At 39.3% G+C, this 22,565-nt stretch overlaps 1 protein-coding gene across 7 annotated transcripts in view; it reads left to right on the top strand.

Annotated features, from left to right (window-relative positions):
* LOC307098381 (uncharacterized protein) overlaps positions 1-22,565 on the top strand; it is a 183,051-nt gene that overhangs the window by 29,451 nt on the left and 131,035 nt on the right. For 5 of the 7 annotated variants that reach the window (XR_013813431.1, XR_013813432.1, XR_013813434.1 and 2 more), the window contains exon 2: positions 14,323-14,425. The exons of the other annotated variants lie outside the window; for them this stretch is intronic. Coding sequence is in view for 2 of the 5 variants with exons in the window: in XM_079769096.1 (XP_079625222.1) it covers positions 14,323-14,425 (103 nt within the window). In the remaining 3 variants the exon portion in view is untranslated. The remainder of the gene's footprint in view (positions 1-14,322; positions 14,426-22,565) is intronic. 7 annotated transcript variants of the gene reach the window in all.

Raw genomic sequence — 22,565 nt, 5'->3', positions numbered from 1 at the left:
TAATAACTCATTTAAAAATCTTATAAAGCGATTTCTACTATCAACCCCATTGTACAGATGAGAAAAATTATAGATGAGAGACCATCAGAAGCCATCTATTCCTATTTTTCCCCCAAAGGTTTGCTTATTCTGTTTCCTTTACTTGTAAGGTCTCTTCTCAGTCTATTACTCTGTTCTATTCTGTCTTCAAGACCAATTTAAATCTCTTTCATGCACTTTCCTACAATCTTCCTTAAGTTTTCCAGCACTGATCTGGCAATTATTCACAACTCATCCACCCATCCATCCATACTTCCATTCATCCATCTATTCCTCCTTCCTTCCTTTGTTAGATTCTGTTATGTAAATGACCATGAAAGTTCCCCATAGATCTCATATTGATTTATATGCTGGCTTAAGTTTTTGCTTCATATAGTAGACTTGTCTCCCTAATGAGATCATAAGCTGCTTGAGGGTAAGCATGTTGTCTAAAGGTAATTTGTAAATGAACTCAGAGCCTGTATGGGTTAGCAGATGGTAAGGAATTAAGCTCTAAAAAATACTTTGGATCAGGAAGTCCAAAAGAAACTAGAGTAGGAAAAGGGAGTGGTCAGAGAACTTGGGGAACTAGGAGAATGTTCAGTTCTTTTTTAAAAATATATTTTATTGATTTTTTACAGAGAGGAAGGGAGAGGGATAGAGAGTTAGAAACATCGATCAGCTGCCTCCTGCACACTCCCTACTGGGTATGTGCCCACAACCAAGGTACATGCCCTTGACCAGAACCAAACCTGGGACTCTTGAGTCCGCAGGCTGGCGCTCTATCCACTGAGCCAAACCAGATAGGGCACAATGTTCAGTTCTTCAGAGAGTTTATAAAGATGACAAACCAACAATCAAACACAATTATGTTTACGTAGAGTAAGTTGGGGACCAAGGTGCTTATTCAAGATGTGCAATGCTTCTACTGTCTTAAGAGAGACCACTGGTGCCTGGAAAGTGGTATTACTCATGGGGATAAAAGCCGAGGGTTAGGTTGATGTGGAAATGAAAGTAGTTTTAGATCTCTTATTCAAGTATTTGGCAGCTGAAAATAGAAGGGAAGTAAGATGCTAATTATAAAAGGTTAAAGGACAAGGTTTTTTTTAATGTATGAGAACCTATGCATGTTAGAAAATAAAAAGCTACAGGGAAAGGGGTTGAAGAATTTCCATGGGTAGTAAAAACTTCTCCCCTCCTCCTTCCATAGGAAAGGAGTAAAACAGTTCAGTTCATTCCTAGTCTAACCTGTAGGCAAATGCCAGGTGACCCTCTGGGCTATTTAAATCAGCTCATCTTCATTCCTAGCAGCCAGAAAGAGCAGTTCCTTGCTCTGCTGATGAACAAGGCTCTCTGACAGATATTGACCAAATATAGTTGCTTTTTTCTTTCATCACCATTCAATTTGCTTAAATAAAAAGTCCAATGAAAAATGACTTCTTCGACTGTATCTCTGCTGCATCCATCCTCTCCCGTTATTTTTGGATATCCCTCCGGAGTGATTTGGTTATATGCATGTAACTCCCCATTCACCAAGTCTAATATGCAAGTCTTAAATTTTTAAAATTGCCTGGGCATTCTATGGACAGTACAGATACAGTGCAGGTTGTGCCTGTGTGAGTTGAAATCTGATACTCTGAATCCAAAGGAATTACCCACCATATCCATCTCTATTGCATTTTGTGTCTCCTTTTCCTCCCTGTCGTTCACCAGACAGTAATGTTCTCAGATCAAATATTCTCTATAAATTGAGAGAACATTTAGCTGATTTATGGGGCTTTTAGCTATTATATACTTACCTATTCAATAAAAGTAAGTACTTACATCACATGACACATATGCTACCTTCACAATATAAGATCTTTCCTTCAAGGGATTCAGGCATCAAATTGTAATGAGATTTCTTGTAGCTAATACATCACTTAAGGGCAAACTGACATTTTGATCTATTTCTTTTTTTTCTTTTTTCTTTTCATCAATGGAATTCAGGACACAGCATTTTTGTAAGATCCTTAAAATTATTAAGACTTTTCTTCTTCTTCTTTTTTTTTAATGTAAACCTCTTCCATAAAGAAACCAGGAGCAAGAATATTGGTTTTGCTCTTAAGGGCAAAAGAGGGGCCTTGGTCTTTAATTCAATATTGCCAATTTCCAGAACCCAAACAGAGTGCATGCTGCCTTAGCATCATGCCATGGGGAAACTTTGAGGGAAAATACACCTTACATGATCTTATTTAGGTGTCTCAATCAACACATTATTAAAGAATGGACAAATATTTACTTTAGAACGTACTTAGGCATATAAAGAAGTATAAGGCATAACCTAAGAAAGTCAATTCCTTGAAAGTCACTCTAAGTTAGGCTTACTCAGCATTGGTGCTGTTAACATCGAGTGCCAGATTATTCTTTGTTGTGGGTGGCCATCCTGTGAATTGTGGGTTGACTAGCAGAATTCCTGGCCAATAGAGGCCAGCAGTGCCCCTCTCCAAGTTGTGACAACTAAAATATGTCTTCAGATGTTGCTAATAGTTCCTTCGGGAGCAATTACCCCCAGTTGAGAAGCACTCCTCTATTGGACTTACCTATGGACTTCAGCTCCATAGTGAATATGATTATAGCAAGATTCCATGGTATGTTTGAATCTAAGGGCAGAAATTTACTCTACAACAAAGCATCTTATGACCCTGGGAATATAGGAAGTGATGTTTTCCCCCATTCCTATGCTATGGTGCTGTGAATGTTAATCTATATATATAAAAGCCTAAGCGACTGTTTGACCGTTCAACTGTTCGACCGGTAGCTATGATGCATACTGACCACGAGGGGCAGATGCTCAATGCACAGGCATGGAAACATGGAACAGACTGGTGAATCTCAGAGGGAAAGGGGGTAGGGTGGGGAGAGATGAACCAAAGATCTTATATGCATACTAATGGCCCAGTGCACTGGTGGGATCCCCCGGCTTGGCCTGCAGGGATCGGGCTGAAACCAGCTCTCCGACATCCCCTGAGGGTCCTGGATCGTGAGAGGGAACAGGCCAGGCCGAGGGACCTCACCAGTGCATGAATCCGTGCACTGGGCCTCTAGTAAATTAATAAAAGTGGTAAAAAGCACTTTTAAAGGAGGAGTTTTAGAAAACCCAATATCTATATTGGGTTTAGGAAGATTTAAAAATTAAAGCAGATATGAATAAGAATTGTGGGGTAAGCAAAACTGGTTGCTGGCACTCATTCCACAATACTCTTCTTTTGGAGTGACATAAACCTAGTACTGGCTAGTAATGTCTTTATTTCAGACTTAAGTAATATTCACTATCTACCATTTCATTGCAACTCAAACTGATATTATCTAAACTGAACTTATTATATCATACTACATACTACATACTAAATGTATTCCCCCAAAATTCATAGGACATAGAGAGAAGATAGTCATCTATGAACCAGGATGTGGGCTCTCACCAGATACCAAATCTTCCAGCATATTCACATTGGACTTCTTTATCTCCAGAATTGTGAGAAATAAATTTCTGTTATTTATAAACCACATAGTCCGAGGTATGCTGTTATAGCAGCTTATATGGACTAAGACATATCCCATTGCAAAAATAATTCTGCTCCTAATTTGCCAACTTCTATTATGGAGCCATCATTCTTTAAAGATATTATCTAAACTGTCCACAATCTTCCCGTATACCAGAAGTTTCCAAGTCCTATTGGTCCCTTCTTGTCAGTGCCACTTCCATAGAACACAACCTCTCTACCTCTTTGTTCCCAAAACCAACATTTTTTGTGGTCATGTGGCTGAATTATTGCCACATTTCTGAGAGCTCCTACCCTTAGTCTCTCTCTACCATAGATTAGACTCTCTTGTGTGCTTTTCTCAAAATGCTACTTCTGACATGTAACTTTTAATACCATATGACACCCTCTTCAGTAACCTATATTATGTACCTCTTATTGAAACAAATACAAATTTTCTAGCATGATATTCTGTGCTGCCCCTTGGTTTACTTCATTTTTCCATCTCAATATGGTTTCTTTTGAAAATCATTTTTTATTTTTTAATTACAGTTGCCATACAATATTATATTAATTTCAGGTGTACACCCAGTGATTAGACATTACATAACTTACTAAGTGATCATCCAGATAAATCTTGTACCCATCTGACATCATACATAGTTATTAGAATATTATTAGTTATATTCCCTATGCTGTACTTTGCATCCCCATGACTATTCTGTTATTACCAATTTGTACTTCTTAATCCTTTCATATTTTTCACCCAACTCCCAAACCCTCCCCCATATGGCAACCATCAAAACATTTTCTGTGTCTACGAGTCTTTCTGTTCTGCTTGTTCATTTATTTTATTTTTATAAATTCAATTGTTGATACATATGTATTCATTATCATTTTATTGTTCATTTATTTTTTCTTTTCTTCTTACAGAAGACCCTTTAACATTTCATGTAATACTAGTTTGGTGGTGGGAAACTCTTTATATGTCCTGTGATTCTAAATGAAAGCTTTGTGGGGTAGAATAATCTTGGCTGTAGATCCTTGCTTTTCATCACTTGGAATATTTCTTGCCACTCCCTTCTGACTTGTAAAGTTTCTTTTGAGAAATCATCTGACAGTCTTATGAGAACTTCCTTGTAGATAACTAACTGCTTTTCTCTTGCTGATTTTAAGATTCTTTCTTTGTCTTTAACCTTTCACATTGGTGTGGGCCTCTTTGGATTTATCTTGTTTGGGACTTTCTGTGCTTCCTGGACTTGTATTTCTGTTTCCTTCTCCAGGTTAGGAAAGATTTCTGTCATAAACTTTTAAATAGATTTTCAGTTTCTTGCTCTTTCTCTTTGCCTTATGGCACCCCATGATCCAAATATTGGTACACTTGAAGTTGTCCCAGGGGCTCCTCATTTTTTTAAACTTTTTGTTGTTCTTATTGGGTGTTTTTGGTGTGTGTGTGTGTGTGTGTGTGTGTGTGTGTGTTTTGCTTCCTTTATAGTCCAAATTTCTGTTTGATTCAACTCTACTGTTGTTTCCCTATAAATTATTCTTCTCTTCAGTTAGTGTATCCTTCATTTCTGACTGCTTATTTTTTATGGTTTCCATGTTATTTTTTTATGATGTTGAAGGGCTCTCTACATTTAGGACATCTTTTTTTGTCTCCTCATTTTGGCAGTCTACCTGTGTTTGTTTCTATGTATTATGTAGAGCAGCTATACCTCCTGGGCTTCGTAGAGTGGCTTAATATAATAGGAAGTCCATTGGATGTCCTATAGGGTTCAGTGGCACAGCCTTCCCATTCACCCAAGCTGGGCACTCCAGATGAGCACCCCATGTGGGCTGTGTACACCCTCCAGTTGTTGTTGAAATTGATTGCTGTTGGCACATCAGTGGAAGGGATTTACCTCAAGGCCCATTGGCTGCAAGGACTAGCTGTGACCAGCATGGAGGATCAGCTTGTGCAAGAGCCCACCTCACAGAGCATGACTTACTTCATCAGGTCTCTAGTGCCCGCTGAGTCCACCCTTTGAGGTGTCGCTTGTGGAGGTGGTTGGGTGTGCTTAAACATGGTCTGAGGAAGTCCATTGGATGTGCTGGCTCTAGGATTTCCAGGAGGTACAGGCCAAGTTCAGCCACCACTTTTGTTCTGCCCAAGGCCACCCGGCATGAGTGACAAAGTGATCTGCAGATTGTTGTTATTTGTGCTGGGCTTAGAGATACCCAGGAGAGGCCAGGCTGTGAACCAGAGCAGGCTGGTGCTAGTGCTGGGCCTGGGGCCACTTAGCAAGAGGTATGGGACATGCTGAGAAAAGATGCGACTTGTCCTATAGCTACAATATAACATATTCAACATTAAATCTATATTATAAAATTATATGCAATTTAAAAATTATAATGCAACAAAGGAATAGAAAACTTTGAATTTTGAGAAATATCACAGTAAATAGAACTCAGAATGCATTTTCCCATTGAAAACTTAAACTTAGATTCCAAATTAACTAAATTAGAAACCAAATTAATCTGTCAGTAATATTACTACATCATACCAGGGCTAGTATTCAGCAATATGAACGAATATAGCTATACTAATAGCAAGAAAGGCATATAAAACTGGATTTTGAGAAATATCACTATGTGTTGGAATAAAAACCCACAGTGGTCCTTGTGTAGAATTACTTTGTTAAAAGCACACAAGTGAAAAACATGACAATAAAATATTTAGAAACATAAATATAATTTAAAAATTTTTAAATTTATTTTTAGAGAAAGAGGAAGGGAGAGGGAGAGAGAGTAAAAAACATTGATATGAGAGTGAAACATAGATTAGCTGCCTTCTGCACCTCCCAAACTGGGGATTGAGTGGCAACCTGGGCATGTGCCCTAACTAGGAATCAAACTGGCAACCTTCTGATGTATAGGATGACACTGAACCAACTGAGTCACACCAACCATGGCCTGGATATAATTTTTGACTGATAATCTAACCTCTCTGGAGAGAGAAAAAAGTGAAATGTTTTTCTTTTACTGAGAGAAATGGAAATAAGATATAATAAACTTCTGGACCAGAACTGTCCAGTGTAGCTCTCTGTAATGCAATTGATTTGTATTTGTTCTCTTCAATATGTCAATCACTAAAAATATGTTGCTACTGAATCCTTGAAATATAAAATATGGGTAATGTGAATGAGGAAGTAAGTTTTTGTTTATATTAATTTTATCTAATTTAAATTTGAATATAAATCCCTACACGTGGCTAGTGGCTACTATGTTGGATAATGTGGGTCCAGATAATGCCAGTTGTTAAACATTAGACAGGTGGTCCTCAGTGAAGTAGGGGAATGTGGGCAATTTCACAGGGCCCTTTGCTTACCATCTTCTTTATCGAGTTGGGCCTTCTCGATCATAACCTGTCTCCTTATTTACCTAAAGAGGAATCCATAAGTTACCTGGTAGAGTGAATTCTGAAACTTGAAAATCTGAAATAGCAAAATATAGGCTTCATTTCTAAAGCTTAAGAGGTATATTGGCTATAAACAGGAAGTAAATCTTACCTTTTGCGACAGCATGGATGGACCTGGAGAGTATTATGCTAAGTGAAATAAGCCAGTCAGAGAAAGACAAGTACCATAGCCAATCAGAGAAAGATAAGTACCATATAATTTCACTCATATGTGTAATCTAATGAACAAAATAAACTAACAAACACAATAAAAACAGAATCATAGATACAGAGAACAGACTGACAGCTGTCACAGGGAAGGAGGGTTGGAGGGCTGGGTGAGAAAGGTAAAGGGATTAAGAAAAACACACACACACACAAAAAAAACATAACTCATAGACACAGAGAACAGTATGGTGACTACCAGAGGGGAAAGAAGGTGGGGGGAGTTAGATGACAGTAAAGGGGGTGGAGATAAGTGGTGGTGGAGGAGATGTGACTTGGGGTGGTGAACACATAATACAATATACAGATGATGTATTACAGAATTGTACACCTGAAGCCTATATAATTTTATTAACCAACTAGAGGCCCAGTGCATGATTGAATCATGCACGTGTAGGGTCCCCTACACGCTTTCACTTTTCCCGGTGGAGCTGGGTGCCTGTTGGTTCCGGCACCAGGCCTTTCAGAAGCCTTCGGCTTGGCGGGGGCTTCTGAAAGGCCTGGTGCCGGAGCAGACAGGGGCTCCCGCCCCCTGCGCCTCTCAACAGCAGGGTAGCCTCCCTCAGTGGCAGCGGATTCGTGCCTCTCAATGGCCGGATAGGCCACCCCGAGTCCCGCCCCCCAGCCTCCCGCCGCCCAATCGTGGGTGTAGCGGAGTGATGATAATTTACATGTTACTCTATTATTAGATAGGATGTCATCCCAATACAGTCCATAAAAATAAGTGGTTCTATTTTAAAAGTCTACAAAAACAGTTATCATTTGACTAGATGAAGAGCTTAAGAAAGGTTAATATTATCCAAAATGTATCTCTTAAGAATACCAAAGATGGTAATATAAGATCAATGTTAGGGTGTCTAATATAAAATCAGTTTGTGCTTTAAAAGTTCATTTGTAAGTAGGGAAATAAAATTTCTAAACAGTAAATAGAACTCGGAATGCTTTTTCCCATTGAAAACTTAAACTTAGATTCCAAATTAACTAAATTAGAAATTGAATTGATCTGTCACTAATATTGCTATATAACACCAGGGCAAGTATTCAGCAATATGAATGGATATAGCTATACTAGTAGCTAAAATAATGAAATATTTTATTTTTTTTATTTTTTTAAATATAGTTCTTTATTGATTTCAGAGAGGAAGGGAGAGGGAGAGAGAGAAACATCAATGATGAGAATCATTGATTGGCTGCCTTTTCCCCTACTGGGGATCGAGCCCGCAACCCTTGGCTGGAATCGAACCTGGGACACTTCAGTCCGCAGGCCAACACTCTATCCACTAAGCCAAACCACCTAGGGCTGAAATATTTTATATATTTGCTAAATAGCCAATGCTTTGCCATCCTACCTCACAGCCACTTCCCTTTAAAACAGTCAGATCTTCCACACCAGACACTAAAGGGTTAAAGCCTGGACCAGCAAGGGCCCCTGGATCCTCCTCAGTTGGCACTTATTAGAATTGGTTGACTGTACCCTGTTGACTGCAAAATGCAGGGTGTCCCAAAAATGTAGACACACTTTAACAGCCGATAGCTCAATTTTGAAAATGAAATGTTTTTTAATAAACACTGCCTTTATAATTATTCAAGTGTGTGTACACATTTTTGGAGACACCCTATAGTTTCCCTACCATCCCCATCATGCTCTTCCTATGGTACTATTATATGATACTGAGATTTGTGAAAAGTCATGCTTTTACAACTGGGGGAGAGGGAATGGGACTGCCTAGAAATGGTTTCTATCCCAGATTCCAAGTCTCATGCAGAAGCATATCTAAGTGCCACGTTGCATGTTCAAATCAAGTGTATGCCTTCTGCAGCCCTTTGTCATGTAGCTCTCACCCAACAAGAAGTCTCTTTGCCTAACTTCTGTGGGTGAAGTGGCCTCCCTCCCAGCTTTGTGCCTGCTAAGTGGGGCTCACCTCTGGAAAATAATGTAATCACCTAAATTATAGTGGATTATGAAGGGCAATTTAAAAATGGAAAAGTGTATTTTCTAGAGACCATTTTTTCTAAAAAGCATTTTTTGGTAGGATTTATGAGTTTGAATGAGTTATGTCACATATGAAAATGCTTTTGAAATGTTTAATCCTGAAACACTGGGGGAAGGGTAATCACTGAGAAGATACATTTGAAGTTTTTTTTCTTCTTATTTTTTACAGGGGTGAGGAACGTCCGGCCCATGGGCCATATAAGGCCAGTGAAATCATTTGGTCTGGCCCTGCATTAATTAAATGTTTGACTAAATATAGCAGGTTAATTTTTAAGTTGATACTTTTGTATGGCCCACAAATGATGTTATAAATATCCAAATGGTCCTTGGCAGAAAAGGGTTTCCCCATCAGTGTTACACTTTCCTAACTTTCTTGAGTTCCACCAAATTCTAAAATTCTTAGTAATGTATGAAGAAGACTATTTCAGCATTATTGTTAGATAAACCTATGGTGGGTGATTTTAAAGTCACAAAAATCTTTCTGCTTCACTTCTGACAGTTATAAATTAGGAAATACAGTCTCTGATAGTTAATTATCAAGAGTATTCATAGGAAATATTAGGTCATGTTACTAAATGTTTGGAGATCGTAAACTTTGCTCTTTTGCTACCTTGAAAACTATAAAAATATTGTATTTTGCAATGTCAGTTTAACATTGTATATATTTATTACACTTATATATATTTACTTACCAACAACTTTTTCTCTAGACTTTTACCATCATAGAAGGCATTACAGAATTAATATATCTTATATACTAAACTAGTGGCCCGGTGCACAAAATTCCTACACATTAAAAGGGAATGAATTAAAAGGGAATGAATATTGCTATTTGCCCTTTCTCTATAATAGAAGTGTCAGAGATGAAAGAAAATTAGTAAAATGTATATGAAAATCTCCCTCCTGTCAGAGTCTGGGGCATGCCGATGGACCTAGAGTCAAGTCCCCACCCACCACCTGCACATGCTTCAAAAACGCAGGAGACCCAGACCTGGCCAGCCCCACCCTCACTGGGTGAGACCCAGACCCAGCCAGCTCCACCCCCATCAAGCCCTTCTGGGCTTGGGATGCAGCCTCTGGTCCCCCAGCTCGGCGGCAGGTGGGGGGTGCAGTCTCAGGTCCCCCAGCCTGGCTCTGGGGTGTGGGGGGTCACAGCCTGAGGTCCCCCATCAAGCCCCGCTGGGTGTGGGGCATGGCCTAAGGTCCCCCCAGCTTGGTGCTAGGCCAGGGGGCATGGCCTAAGGTCCCTGTCAAGCCCTACTGGGTATGGGGCGTGGCCTGAGGTCTCCCAGCTTGGCACCGAGGAGGGGGGGCATGGCCTGTGGTCCCCTGGCCCAGCACCGGGGTTGGGGGCGCAGCTGAGGTCTTCCGGCCTGGTGCCAAGGTGGGGGGTGCAGCCTGAGATCCCCTGTCAAGCCCCACCAGGTGGGGGCCATGGCCTGAGGTCCCCCATGCAGCCCCACCAGGCAAGGGGCACGGCCTGAGGTCCCTTGCTCTGGCCAAGCACCATGCAGCCTCAGGTCCCTGCTGTTTGGTCGTGATGTTACGGCGTCCTGGCTAATTTGAATATTCCTCTATTATATAGATAGATAGCAGTTGTCTCAAAAAATGGACTGTGCTTCACAGTTTGCATTTTAGTTAAAGCGTTCATTTATTTTACATAATTCCATGTAGATTCTTGGACTCCGGCACAAATGAATTAATAATGCCACTATCAACACTTCTAGCTGGGATTTCCTGCTGGAATACTATGGGATTTTTTTTTTCTTGGCCCAAAAAGATAATTTTTTTTAATTCCAAAAGAAAGCCAGACTCCCAAGTAAGCAGGGAGGATACTAGATACAATATTTATCTTTTTTCTTTTTTTTCCTTTTTCTTTCAAGTAATTACTTTGTTTTATGCCCATGCCAGCTGGACCAGAACCAAGCTTCTCACAAAGGATCAGTCAAAACTAATCCATCTCTCCTATTGGAAGGGGTTATGGACTGCCCCAACCACTAGTCTTTCAGAAGGCAAACACATTTGGAAAAACCTCTTTCGAAAGACCACCATCATTTTGGAAGAATTGGCACTTTTAAAAGACTCTTTCCATTTAATTCCAGTCGTCTAAAAGAGTAGGGCCAATTTCCATCCCCTGTTGTCAACAATCTATAACGAGAGAGAAAAGATTATTCCTTTGCTTGCACATTTGTGGACAAAATCAGCAGAGAGCAAATATATGGCAAAGCAGAACTCCTCAGCACATCAAATTCCTGACAAACAATATGTTGGCTATCTTCTGTCAGAAACGAAAACAATTTAGGATTAATCAGCATCAACAAAATTGTCTTATTCCCTGGGAATTCTTTGGATCACTTTTTCATCTTCAAGATTTGGAAGACTACCTAAAATTGAAGTAGCATCCATACAAAATTTGAACTGAAGGTTTCATAGAAGCTGAATATGGAAGTTCCAAGTGGGAAAAAAATCATGTAGTTAAAGGCTCTGGATTTTAGGTCCAAAGTAATCACTAACTGGAAGTAGGTTAATTATTTCACTTCCTTAAGCCTACTTTTCTATATCTGTTAAATGAGAACAAGAACATCCCTTACTCACCTGCCATATAAAGGCTATTGTGAAATTTGGAGAAAATTATGTAGCTCCCAAATGGACTACACATATTCCTGGGAAGCTGTTAGCCATATTGACAAGTCCTTGAAACCACAGGATAAAAACATTGCATCTCCCTAGATGAGCACAAATTTATTGTAAGATTTTATATGATAGTTGAAGTTGTTTTGCTTTTGGCTTTATTATTAAAAGGAACACAGCTATATTATGGATTTTACATGAACTTTTAAGATAAAATTAAGATTTCAAAGACTTTCTTTACTGTTGGGAAATCACTTTGGCCTATATGCCCTGATTTCCAGGGTTAACCATTGATTCTTGTCTGCTGCTTATAATTCTTTTTTAAAAAATATATTTTTATTGATTTTTAGAGAAGAAGGGGGAGGGAGAGAGAGATAGAAACATCAAGGATGAGAGAGAATCATTGATTGGCTGCCTCCTGCACGCCCCCTACTGGGGATTGAGCCAGCAACCGGGGCTTGACCCAAATTGAATCCGGGACCCTTCAGTTCACAGGCCAACACACTCTCCAGCTGGGGGATGCTTGTAATTCTTTACCGGAAAATTTTGCTAAGTTCTCTTTTTAAAAAGCATTTTAAAATTTAAAAAAAATATTCCACTTAATGCATGCTTTTAGTTGAGGTCTCATTAGTAATTTTATCAAAAAAGGGAGCATTCTAAAAATGATTTTTATCTAATTTTTACTCTCCTACTCAGAACTGCCAGTTGGTTCTTATGTTTAGAATGTTGACTTTATAATTATTTTCTACATCTTTTTATGTGCTTTTGTTTTTATTAGGGCCATTGCCCAGTAAACAGATAGATCTGAGAGCCTGTACTGAGAAATCCCCCAAAATGAAAGAGCTGACAAATAAATGCCAGCCAAAGGGAGCCCACATTTCCCTTGAGTGAGTTCTCTGTATCTCCCCTCCTGGCTATGACAAGCATCTGAACCTACATCCCAGCTAAATGCAGCCTTGGTTTTCTAATAGATGCAGAATATGTTTAATTAAACATCATGAAGATTGCAGCCAAATGTACAGAAATTTTGTGGACTGTGGTTTCTGTTGGGAAGCTAGTGATATTTGCATAGGAGCTTCCAATATATTGTAAAACAAACTGTAGTGTTACTGACTATGTGAGAGACAAGAAATACTCTGGGTAGCTAAAATTTAGCAGCATTACTTCATTTTAATGCAAGCTCAGAATCACACCCTGTGGTCTCCCTCTAGCCAGTGTAGAAAACTTTACAGAGCACATTCTATACATTAATTTCACTTTACTTTCATCTTATTTTTTTTCTAGTCTAATTTTTCCTTCTCCTTGATTTTTGTATTTACCGTTTGCTAAATTTTCCCTTGGGGTGTGTGTGTGTGTGTGTGTGTGTGTGTGTGTGTGTGTGTGTGTGTGGCCTTGAATTAGTAAACATTTTCTTTTTTACTATTTTGCATGTATAGGCTATACTATGATCAGAGGAGATGAAGAACAATGGCATTGTGAAATTTTTCACAGCAATGTTCTCTACATCATTTTACTCAAAATATTTCAAAGTTCTAGTGATTTTAACCTTTCCCCCCAATGTCTAAATCACACATGCACACATGAATTGAAGTAATTTTGCAGAACCTTGAAGCAATAGTGTTCTGTTTGCTAAATATGACTATAAAACAGGACCTGTATAAAGAATTTTTGCAGTACATAGATTAGTTTCTATGATCCTTGTGTAATCCTTGATAATCCGTGGTGCCTCGGTGTTTCTCGGTGAGGTTAACCCCTCACTTGCTGATGGCCTCACCCCTCAGCCCATCCTACCTGTGTCCTGCCTCCCACATCTAGCCCATCCATTTGAAATCTTTAGCCAAGGAAAATGGTTCTGATACCAGTGACTTGGGAGCGGGAGAGAGCCTGTCGGGGGAGTGAGAGGAGAAGAATATCAGTTAGGGGGTAAGGGAGGTGGGAGAAAATGAGGTGAAGGGTGTTGGCTAAACTTATCTTCTTGTTTGTTTATTTGTTTAATGCATATTTTTAATTATTATTATTAAATATATAATTTTAAAATCCAATCCTTTTTGTTACCAAGGGGCACAGGAAGGGGTGGATGTGGGGGCCTGAGGCATCCAACCCCAGGAACCTGTGGGGATGGGTCAGTGCCCTCTAAGAATATTTTTGACTTTGTTTAACAAAGAATAAATGATATCAAATGCTCATGTGCTCGCGTGCGCACGCGCACACAGGCACACACACACACACATACACACACACACACACTTTCTTTAACTGAAGATGTTTTATACTCAGTTTAAAATAGCAATATCTTCAGAGGTATTAAAGTGGTGAAAATAGTTATATAGGCATCGTTCTAAGTAAATCAAAGACTTTTGAAAGGTTGCAGGTGGGAGGGAGGATGAGCAGGGGCAACTGTAAGTGGAACCCAGGCAGGTTCCAACTGCAGCTAGTTAGGTCATCAGTGGCATTGTTGTCCTTAAAGAGCATTTGCTTTTCTCCTCTAACCCTCCCAGCTTCCCGGCGGAGAGGCTGGTACTGAGGAACGTAGGCCCCAAAGGCAAAGGCTGGATCCACAGGGCTGCCACCAAGATGGGAGTGGTCCCCCTCTTCTGCCAGGTAAAGGGGTGGGGCCCATTCTCACGCAGGAGCTGGGGTGGCCTGGCTAGGGCTTTTGGGTGCTCTCTGCATTTTAGAGATGAGAAAGCCATGGCTTGCATTCACTTTCAGGCCTCTTAGTTACAGTCACAATTCTCCCTGGTGTCACCAGGAAAGCAAAGAAATGCCATTTGAAGATTATTAACAATAATAGTTACTCTTTCTTGAGCTCTTAGTACCTGTCAGCTGTACGGGTGGCACTGGCCTAGCTGCATACACTGTCACTTCATCTTTACAGCAGACTTCAAGATGGTGCTTACTCATTTTACGGCGGATGATTCTTGAATAAAAGGAAGATCTGTGATTTGCATAAGACCACACGACCACCAGGTGTTAGAACCAACACTGAGATCAGGTCTGCCTGCTCTAGTGTCAGTTATAATATTCTGTAGTTACAACAATTAATTCTTCATTGTTCATCAGTTATGGGCCAGGTATCGCTCTAATCATTTATTCCCTCAGTTATTTTCCTGGTTGCAAAGGACTTTCCTCACATAGTCTCAGCCCCAATTTAAGAAACGGTAATCCACAATAAAGGAGAAGGAAAAATGGACAGAGAACATAAGTGAATTTAAATGAAGAAATCAGGCTGAGATCCAATCGGCTGGGATTCCTGCTTGTTTGCGGGTAACTCACCTTCGCAAAGTGACCGAATGTTTCATCCCCTCCAGCTGCTCCCAGCCCTTCTGGCTGCGCTGCTTCTCATAGGGGCTCTCTTCAATCTAGAGCAGTGGTTTCCACTTGGTGCGCCGCAAGAATTTATAAAACATACAATTCCTGATCAGGGGCACTGACCTCTCTTCCCTTAGACTGTCAATGAAAAACAGTGACAACAGCAAATGCAACAATAGCTGTCTGGTGTGAATGAATCAAAATCATACTTTTTTTTTTGGTCAGATTGGCAAAAGACATAATATATTTTTTGTGATAATAAGCTTATTTGTGCAATGAGATGAACAAGGTTGAAAGCCGCAGATCTAGAGGCATCACTAGCTGAACAGCTGTAATCATGTTATTAAAACCAGTGCGTATAGCCAGGCTGGCGTGGCTCAGTGGTTGAGCATCACCTGTGAACCAGGAGGTTGAGGTTTGATTCCCAGTCAGGGCACATGCCCTGGTTGTGGGCTCAATCCCCAGTGAGGGTTATGATTCTCTCTCTTCATTGATGTTTCCGTGTCTCTCTCCCCCTCCCTTCCTCTCTGAGATCAATAAAAATATATTTTTAAAAAAGCAGTGCATACAGTTTAAAAAACAAAATTCCAGGCATGTGTCTCCTGTGATTGCCAGCTCACCCAACTCAATGTTGTGCTGAGAGGAACTATATAGTGGCTAGAAAAAAAAAAAGTTGCTTTCTGACACTGCTACCTCATCCCATCCTTTGTATGCTCAGTATAAGGAATATTTATGTCTGCAGGAGATTCAACTCCAAGGATTGGTTTGCGGGGTTCCCATTGATTGAATTCTACTTTTTGGTTTTAGTATAGTGTTCTTCATCTTTCTGTCTTCTTTGCCAGCAATAGCTAATTAACCTAACATATCTTGATTTAGCCCATCAGGCAAAGCCAGAGATCCAAGCTGGAGAATCTCAGACATGTGAATTTCATTAAATGTTGAAGAGGCCGCATTGAATCAGGAATAAAGGGCTGAAGTTTGAATATTTTAACATCTTCAGATGTTTACTATGGCCAACTAGAATGAAAGGGTTGGTTGTTTTGTGTTTTGTTTGTTTTGTTTTGTTTTTCCTGCATCAAATTTCTCTATAACAGAAAATTTTTCTGTAACAGAAAAGTTCCAGTGAGTAGAAAGAGGTATTGGACTTTAATGATGCAATTTCTTCTTGTGTTGTTTTGCAAGTGTTCCACATTTGTATGTCTTTCTTCATCAGTAAGTTTGAAGATGAGAGAAAGGTAGGGGCTGTTTATTTACTATCAGTCCTTAGTACCTTGAGAGGGCTTAATATACTCTTTTTTAAATGGAGGTACAATTGACATATAACATTATATAGTTTCAGGTGTACAGCATAATGGTTCAATATATGTACATATTGAAAAATAATCACCACAATAAGTCTAGTTAATGTCACCATGTATAGTTACAAGTTTTTCTTGTGATGATAACTTTTTAGATCTACTCCCTATGCAATATATATATATATATTCATATATATTACAGTATTAAATAACTATAGTCAACATACTGTATATTAATTACAACCCTTGATTTTATATCTGGAAGTGTGTACATTTAACTCCATTCATCTTCCTCCACCTCTATCAACCATTAGTCTTTTTCTGTATCCATGAGCTCAGTTTCTGTTGTTTTTAGATTTCCCATATACATGATATCATAAACTATTTATGTTTCTCTGTGTGACTTATTTTATTTAGCTTAATACCATGTTACAAATGGCAAGATCTCCCTTTTCTTAGTGGTTGAATACTATAGCATTGTGCCTATACAAGCACATTTTCTTTATCCATTATCCATTGCTGGACACAGAGATGTTTCCATGTCTTGGCTATCCTATATAATAAAGAGGGGATATGCAAATTGACCATCACTCCACCACAAAGATGGTGGCACCCACAGCAGAGGCGGGGTTTCCATAACACAAGATGGCTGCACCCACAGTGGAGGCCAAGTTCCTGTAACAAGCCTTAACAAGCAATCAGCAGGGACCTGAGGCTGCGTCCCCACTCCGCCCCCATGGGGCTTGACAGGGGACCTCAGGCTGTTCCCCCTGCCCCAGCGCCAGGCCTGGGGACCTCAGGCCACTCCCCCCACCTCGGCACCAGGCCGGGGGACCTCAGGCCACGCCCTCGCCCTAGCACCAGGCCAGGGGACTTGAGGTCATGCCCCCTGCCCAGCGGGGTTTGATGGGGAACCTCAGGCCATGCCCCACGCCCCGGCACCGGGCCAGGGGACCTGAGGCTGCGCCCCCTGCCCGGCAGGGCTTGACAAGGGTGGGACTGGCTGGGTCTGGATCTAGCCCAATGTGGGGGAGCTGGCCAGGTCTGGGTCTCGCATGATTTTGAGGTGCACATGGGTGGGAGGGGACTTGACTCTGGGTCCCATGGTGCGCCCCAGACTCTGACAGGAGGAAGATTTTCATATATATTTTACTGATTTTCTTTCATCTCTGATACTTCTATTATAGAGAAAGGGCAAATAGCAATATTAAAATATTTCCTCTAATTAATCCCCTTTTAATGTGCACGAATTTCGTGCACTGGGCCACTAGTTGTAAATAATGCTGCAGTGAATGTGGGGGTGCATATATCCTTTCAAGTTAGTGTTTTTATTTTATTTTTTATAAACACACGGAAGTAAAATAACTGGATAATGTGGTAATTCTATTTTGAATATTTGAGGAGCCTCCGTACTATTTTTCACAGTCAGTGGCTGCACCAATTTACATTCTGGCCAACAGTGTACAAGGATTCCCTTTTCTCCACATCCTCAGAACATTTTTTTTCCCCTTTGATAGTGACTATTCCAACATTGTGGTTTTGATTTGCATATCTTATGATTAGTCATGTTGAGTACCTCTCTAAGTCCCTGTTGGTCATCTGTATGACTTCTTAGAAAAAAATGTCTATTTAGACTCTCTGCCCATTTTAAAAAGCAATTGTTTGTTTATTTGTGTGTGTTTTTTTATTTTGAGTTGAATGAGTTATTTATTATTATTTTGGATATGGACCCTTCTCAGATATGTAATTTGCAAATATTTTCCCCAATTCCATAGGTTTCCTTATTTTGTTGGTTTCCTTTGCATGCAGAGCTTCTTAGTGTGAAGTAGTCCCACTAGTCAGGTTTTGCTTTTGTTACTTTTGCTTTGGGTTTGAAATCCAAATATTCATTGCCAAGACCAATGTCGAGGAGCTGACCATCTATGTTTTCTTCTAGGAGTTCATGGTTTCAGGAGTTACATTCCAATCTTTAACCCATTTTGAGTTAATTTTTGTGTATGGTGTGACATAGTGGTCAGTTTCCTTCTTTTTTTTCTTTTTCTTTCTTTTTTTTTTTTTTGTATGTGGATGTTTAGTTTCTCAATACCATTTATTGAAGAGACTTTATCCATTGTATATTTTTGGCTCTTTTGTCATAACTTAATTGACCATATATGTATGGGTTTATTTCTGAATATATTTGTAATAGCTAAAATTTGTTTAATATTTAACTTAAACTATCTTAATTTCTAACTTCTTAAGTATTGATAGGTGTTCTTACAGCACATTGTAACTGTGATTCTTATAAAATGCTATATCTGCTTTATAAATAAGTAGGTATAGGGCATGTCTGGGCTTCCGGAGGGTGGGGGGGAGTTTTTTTTTTTTTTAATCTCCACCCTAGGATATGTTATTTTTAATTGATTTTTTAGAGAAAAAGGAAGAGAGAAGGGGGAGGAGGAGGAGGAGGAGGAGTGGGAATAAGAGGGAGAGGGAAAGACACATCGATGTGAGAAACATCGATCAGTTGCCTCCCATATGTGCCCTGACCAGGGGTTGAACCTACAATGTGGGTATGTGCCCTAACTAGGAATTGAACTTGTGACCCTTGGGTGCAGGAGACAACACTCCAACCACCTGAGCCACACTGACCAGGACTGGGCTTCTAAAATTTATATCTGAAGACCATGTTTGCTTTCCTAATTTTGTAGGATAGTCAATAGTAGGACAGTTCTAGAATCAGAAGCCAACTCATGCTTTTTATGGCATGGGCAGGAAGCCTTGCAAGCTGAAATAAAAATAACAATATTGGTTGAGATAATACTCAGCAATCAGACAGAATTGTGTGTGGGTCCTAGAGTATGCACACCTTTCCTCCTCCTACAGAGCCCAGCTTGCTACCTGGTTTTGTCTGGCTCTCTCATTTCCTTCCTTAGACTTGATCTTGTCACTGTGTCTGCTCTGGCTCTGCTATGGTCTGAATGTTTATGTCTCCTTCAAATTCATAGTTTGAGATCCTAATGACCAGTGTGATAGTATTGGGCAGTATAGTACTTAGGTCATGGGAGTGGACTTTGGTAAGCAATAACAGGCTTCTGGACCTATGCTTTCAATGTTCCTCCTGTGTCTGCTCTCAGTTGGAACACAGGCACTCCGTTCTCCTGGTAGTACAGGCTAGATACTTAACTAAGCTGGAAATTCAAATATGTTATTTAATAATATAATTGGTCATTTGATTGTTGTCTTTTCTATTACACTTAACACAAGTTTGTAAATTCTAAGACTCAAAAGGAGTCAACATAAGATTCTAGCATCTCTATTTCCTAAAATGCAGCTTCTATGAGCACAGAGACTATGGATACTCTACAAGGTGTATATAGCAACATGAATTAACCGATACTTATAAATGCTTTTTAATGCTTGAGATAATAATATGTGATTAGATGGTGAATAGTAAATTTCAAAACTAATAACTAGAGAGGAAAATACATAATTGCATTTACAAATTGAAAAAAAGATATCAAAGGAAAACAGAATAAAATTTATCCCAGATAAGGAAAGCAAAAAAGTTAGAGTGCAAAAATAAGCCACAAAAGCATATAGAATATCATGTGCAATAATTACACACAGACATGGCCAGGAGCTATCCAGATGCCCTAAGTGGACAATGCAAGAAGTGAAAACTATGAGGAAATACTACTAATGTGCTGAGGCCCACTTAGGCATTGTAGGCTTTCACTTATATTTGGGGTTTCAGATCTGCAAGCTTCTATAGTTCTGTCCTAGTTCTTCTATGGCAGTGGTCGGCAAACTCATTAGTCAACAGAGCCAAATATCAACAATACAATGATTGAAATTTCTTTTGAGAGCCAAATTTTTTAAACTTAAACTTCTTCTAATACCACTTCTTCAAAATAGACTCTCCCAGGCCGTGGTATTTTGTGGAAGAGCCACACTCAAGGGGCCAAAGAGCCGCATGTGGCTTGCAAGCCACAGTTTGCCGACCACGATTCTATGGGATTTTAGTTACACATTTTCTTAACTGTGTCCCCTTCTAAAAATGTTTGTAGGGGGTTGTATTTGTATCACATTTGTCTCTGTATTGCCAGCATGTAGCACAATATCTAGAGCACCAAAATAAAGATTAAAAATAAAGCTAAGTAAATGAAAGGATATGTGGAAGAAAAAATGAGTGAATTAATAAACACTCTTAAGAAATCGGGACACTCAGAATGGAGGTTAGTAGCTTATTGATAGCAGTCTCCTAATTGCTCTTGAGATTTTCTTTGTACATGTGTCTGTTGGTTGTCCATAGCATGACATGACTTACTTACATTAATTCGAACTTGCTTCCTTATTGGCTAGCATAAAATATTTGTCCTCATCACAGACAAATATAAAGGTATTGGATCTAGGTCTTAGGAGAAAAATATTTTTTAAAGCTCTGCAAAAATTAATTTCCTTCTCAAAAAGTCTGCACAGGAGCATTCATAACAAATTGAAAATAGTGTCTCAACAGAACTAAATATACTAGCACATTATTATTTTAGTTACTATATAAAATTTATATGTATGGGAAAATGAAAGAGAAGGCAATACACTAACCTAGAAACAGTGGTAGCTCTGGGATGGTGGAATTGTGAGTAATTTTTATGCTCTCTACAGTAAGCACATATTCTTCATGATCAATTACTTTGCACTTTCAAAGTTATTCTTAAAATTAACTATCATTAAGTCATAAACTATGTGATACTTGCTGACTACATGAAGACTGGCTTATAAAGGAATGATCCAAATGATATTATAGTTTAGTCCAAATAAGAGACTTCCTCGTGGAAGTGAGTTCATGCCTTATTTGGAAGGCAGGTGAGACCTCCAAATGCAGACACATTTATTTGGTCTGCACAACATGGACCAATTCAAGCAAGATTTGTTTGTTTGAATCTGGTCTGACATTTCAAGCTTGTAAGATGCCACACACATAATAAAAATCATTTTTCTGGTTTCTCTTGAAAGTTGAATATGTAGCAATACCTAATGTATTATTTGTGCATGGCAACAACAGTCTGGAGCTCTTAAGCACCATGAGTTGGTTACTGGTTCTGCATTTTTGTTTTTTCCCCTTACCTAGCTCACTACATCTGTTTGTTTTGCCTACCTGGGCCGCAAGAGGTCTCTGATGTTGTTGGCACTGTTCTAGTTCTTTTTCTTCAAATGATGAAACAGAATTTTGTAGAAAATAGAGATTGGTTTTGCTTTGCTTTTCTTATATGCTCTTTTGTGAATTTTATGTGTAGAGTGGGAGGGAGAAAAGAGGGATGTTGATCTATAATATTTAACCAAAAAGAAATTAAGAAATGTATTATTGTTTCCTTAGGGTTGAGTGTATACAAGAATTTGGAATTCCACATCAGCCTAGAAGAGTAGGCTGCAGAATCAGTAGACTTTGTAAGTGGCTAAAATTTTAGCAAATAAGTAATTTTTTTGAAACTAGCTCCAAATCTGCATTTTTCTAAGGAAAAAGTGACAAATAAGGATGATTTATGAAATGGCTCTTAGTATTTAGAGGTTCAGTTTGGCTGAAACAGGTTACACATAACTATTAAAGACGTATATTTCAGTTATGCCAGATTACAAATGAAAGAGTCCTTCCCAGTGGCAAAGATGGATTAACCAGGGAGTAATTTGAACTTTCCCTGAGCGCTCTCAAGAATAACTCTCTCCTCCAGGGAGTGGGAGTGAAAGAGAAGATGGAGAAGACAAGACAAAATTAATGACCTCTGCAACTCCCACATGTGTATGACTCAATTTTCTCTAATATTTGGAGAAGGAAAAATACAGGTGAGATGAAAACGGCCAACATATAAGTCTCTTCTATCTGGGGTGTTCATCCTCTATGAATCCCCAAAGCTACTGGCATTGCAACATGGGCAGCTAGAGCCACGGCCTGAACTGCAGCGAGAATTTAAGACCTCGCCTTGGGTGTTTCTTTTCAAAAGCAAGGTAGCCATCCATGTTCCAACTGGCCTCTATCCTCAAGCACAATGAAGGAGAAAAGGAAAATCTCTTTATTTTTATCATGTTGTTATGTTCAGAGGTTTTCCTTTCCATTTCAACTTTTGGTTAGCATGCATTTATTTCTTTTTTCAGCT

This window comes from Cnephaeus nilssonii (genome assembly GCF_951640355.1).
Source record: "Cnephaeus nilssonii genome assembly, chromosome: 4".
In the NCBI taxonomy this organism is placed as follows: Eukaryota; Metazoa; Chordata; class Mammalia; order Chiroptera; family Vespertilionidae; genus Cnephaeus; species Cnephaeus nilssonii.
This window is presented reverse-complemented; position numbering and strand designations above follow the sequence as displayed.